This window comes from Solanum stenotomum, chromosome 3 (genome assembly GCF_019186545.1).
Source record: "Solanum stenotomum isolate F172 chromosome 3, ASM1918654v1, whole genome shotgun sequence".
In the NCBI taxonomy this organism is placed as follows: Eukaryota; Viridiplantae; Streptophyta; class Magnoliopsida; order Solanales; family Solanaceae; genus Solanum; species Solanum stenotomum.
The window spans coordinates 30920279-30924103 of NC_064284.1; the positions used below are offsets into that span (position 1 = coordinate 30920279).

Consider the following 3825-nt stretch of genomic DNA (forward strand, 5'->3'; position numbering starts at 1 on the left):
CGTGTACAAAACTTCAGGAATAGTTTTGATACCTGATATTGTTGACATAGACATTGTACCCCTAGCTTTGACTTTTATTACCTCATTGTTTCCCACTTTTACTTTAGATTTGTAAGTATCATCAAGGAATTTGAACATTTCAGCATCATTGCACAAGTGATGTGTGCAACCACTATCAAGAAGACATGAATCAAAGGATTTATTAATTGAAAAGTATGAGACTGCAAAGAATTGCTAGCCATCTGCATCTGCAGCTTTTGCTACTTGTGCTTTTAAAGCTTCAGAGGCCTTTGCTCTTGAGTTGCATACCTTGGATATGCACCATGTCTGCTTGCAGTTGCCACATATTGGATCAATTCTCCACCAACAGTACTTCTCCAGATGTGTAGTTCTTTTGCAATGTTTGCACGGAGGGAACTTCTTCTTCACATCACCACTATTGTTTCCTCCATCATGCTTGCCCTTATTCTTTTGGTTGAAATTTTGCTTTTCTTTACTGGAAATTTTCTTTTGTATAGAGAAAGCTCCTTCAGTGAACTTGTCCTGTCTCATAGTCCTTCTTCCCTCTTGTGCTTGAAGAACACTCATTAGTTCACCTAATGAAACTTTACCCTGGTCTTTGGATTCTTCAAGAGAGGAAATCTTAGATTCAAACCTCTCATCTCCATGATTTATTTTTCTGTAAATTCTTTACCAAGAAGTCTAATGCTATTAACAATTAAGGAGATTTGATCAGCTTACTTACTAGCTGTTTCACCTTCCTGCATATTCAAGGACTCAAATTCCCTTTTAGGTTCAACACTTGCATTTGATGTTCTCTAACGTTGTCTTGATATTCTTTTTCAACCTACCCCAAGCCTCTTTTGTTGTTTTACAAGTCATGATTCTATAAAACACAGAATCTGCCACAGTATTCTACATAAGCTACTTGGCTTTAGATTCATTTACCTTCTCTTCGTTTTTAGATTTGATTTGAGCCAAGGTAGGATTTGAGTAGTAAGTGGTTTATCTTCTTTTACTGTTTCCAAAAGTTCATAGGCTTCTAGAAAATCTTGCATCTTCACAGACCAGATTTGGTAATTTTCATCAGTGAAAGTGAATGGTGGATTTAAAGGTAGGTTGTTGGATGTCATTTTGTGTTGTAGGTTAAAAAATTTTGGTCATGTAAGATCAACTTGAGGTTCTGATGCAACTGTTAAAACACAAACACTCGAGCAACTAATTTGAAGAATAAAAATAGAGTGAACTTATGAAATTTCAACAATGTATTAATTTGCAGAAGATCTGAATTTATCCAAGGAAAAACCTAACCATTTCCTATCTAGTAACCAATTACAAAGTGGATGTTAAAACTGAATAAGTACATGTGCCACTAACAGTCATAAAAGGGGCCACTAACTTCAAAAAGTTAAGCAACTAAAGTTGACTAAGTCTAGATAGAAAATAGGAAGCACTAAACTGAAATAAGTAAAAAACAGTAAAAATAATAAGCTGAAAAAAATGCCAATTGTCTAATAGCAAGAACATGTTCCCCGACTTTATCTCCCTCTAGGTATTTGTCACAGTCCAAAAATAGAGGTCATAATATGACACATATTTCGATTCCACCAAAAGGTATAACAATACTTTATCCAAATTATTATTTATTTAAAGAAAAAATACAAAACATAAGTAATTAAGGAGTGGAAATTGAGTATCAAATTCAAACTTTCAAAAATCAAAATAGAATGCATAAATAATAGAGTCTACAACACCAAAATCTAGAGACATGAGTCAAGCTTCTAAAATAACATGGATAATTTCTCCCTCTCTTTTACATTATGAATCATTTTTTCTACTCATAGTGAGATAAAATTAGCTAATTCAAATGAGGCAAGGATACTAAAGATAAGTGTATGAGTCATGCTTCGATAAAATTACTACATAAGAAGGTAAATACTAAGCATTGAACACAATGATTTTTCACATAAAACATGTGATTTATATGAAACATAAATAAAAACATAAGGGAATAAATTAAATGAGAGAGTGAGGATAAAAAAGTTTCTTTTTGATTCTTGAAGCAACCAAATAGAGAAATCAAACCAAAACTAATTGTTGCAATTGTCTTCTACAACTACATGACCTAAATTCAATCTAAAAGATGACGGAGGGCAGAATAATGTTGAGGACGTGCACACCACAATAAGTAGCTATAGTTTAGCCATTTTTTGTTTCCTAGTTTGTTTAAAACTCTGTTAGTTACTGTTCAGTATTAGTTCCTCAATTTCAGTAAAAAATAACTTAGTTTTAACATATTTTTTAGCATTACTTTACATCATCTTAGTTAAGATGTGATGTATTTATTCAGTCTCATTTAACAATAGAAATGACTTTTCCTTTTTCTTCTTCAATCAGTTCTTATTCTCCTCTATTAAACACAAATATTGGTATCAGAGCCCTTTAGTTCTTAAGGGACTTCTAAGAATTTGTGAGTTGTATTGAGTAAAACCCAAACCTAATTAAACCATTCCATAAAACTTGCTTTGCTCTGCCAGTTTTTGATGAAGAAAACTAACCGATTTGGGTTGTTAGGATAGAAGCCTACATTGATATATGTTATCTCTGGGAAGCAGTAGAGGAGGATTATGAAGTTTCTCTTTTACCATGCAATCCTACAATGGCTCAGATTAAAACTCATAAATAGAATAAGGCCAGGTAGTTGAAGGTGAAGGCATGTCTCTATGTTGTAGTATCTCCTACTATTTTTCTAGAATCATGACTCTTAAATCAGCTAAGAAAATACAGAACTTTCTGGAAAAACAATATTATGGAGATGAACGAATTCGAGACATGAAGGTCTTAAACCTGGTGAGGGAATTTGAAATGCAAAAAATGAAGGCATCTGATACAATTAAAGAGTACTCAGATAAACTTATTAGTTTTGCTAATATAGTAAAGTTACTTGGTGTCGAAATTTCCGATACAAGGATTGTGCAGAAAATCCTTGTTACTTTACTTGAAAAGTTTGAAGCAACAATTTCTTCACTGGAAAATACAAAAGATTTGTCAAACATTACTTTGGCAGAACTTTTAAACTTCTTGCAAGCACATGAACAAAGAAAAATGACAAGGAACGAAGAAACTGTTGAAAGAGCTTTGCAAGCAAGGCATCAATTCAATGTCGAAGACAAAGGTAGGAAGCAGAAGTTAAGAATAGCTACGCTACATAAATAGAAGGTTTTGCAACTGATAGCAATTCTAGCAGCGACAACAAAAGTGGAAAATATCCACCATGTCAGCATTGTGGGAAGAGAAATCATCCACACTTCAAATGTTGGAAAAAACATGATATGAGATGCATAATGTATCTTAAACTTGGTCATTCTGAGATAATTTGCAAAGAAAAAGGACCATTACAATTAAATGGAGCTCAAATTGCAGCCGAACAAGAAAAAGATCAATTGTTTGTGGCTATTTCTTTTGCAAGTAGAAGTTCAAGCGAAAGTTGGTTAATTGATAGCGGTTGTACAAATCATATGACTCAGGAGGAGGAGATTTTTAGAGAGTTAGAAAGATCTGCAATCTCTAAAGTAGTAATTGTTAATAGGGATCATCTTCTAGCCAAAGGGAAAGGCACAATAGCTATTGAAAGCTACTCAAGTACGAAGTTAATGTAATATTTACATTTTTTCCTGAACTTGATCAAAATTTGTTCAATGTAGGGCAACTTTTGGAAACTGGTTTCAATCTCAAATTTGAGGATAAGAAGTGTGTAATCTTTGATCCAAAGGGCTAACAAATATGTCAAGTTAGAATGTGAGGAAAGAGTTTTTCCTTTGATCC

The 3825-nt window shown here is 33.3% G+C and overlaps 1 protein-coding gene across 1 annotated transcript; it reads left to right on the forward strand.

Moving 5' to 3' along the window:
- Positions 1 to 2757: 2757 nt before the first annotated feature.
- Positions 2758 to 3216, forward strand: LOC125858866 (uncharacterized). Its single transcript, XM_049538650.1, has one exon. It carries the CDS (start codon positions 2758 to 2760, stop codon positions 3214 to 3216), a length of 459 nt encoding a protein of 152 aa, XP_049394607.1.
- The last annotated feature ends 609 nt before the right edge of the window (positions 3217 to 3825 follow it).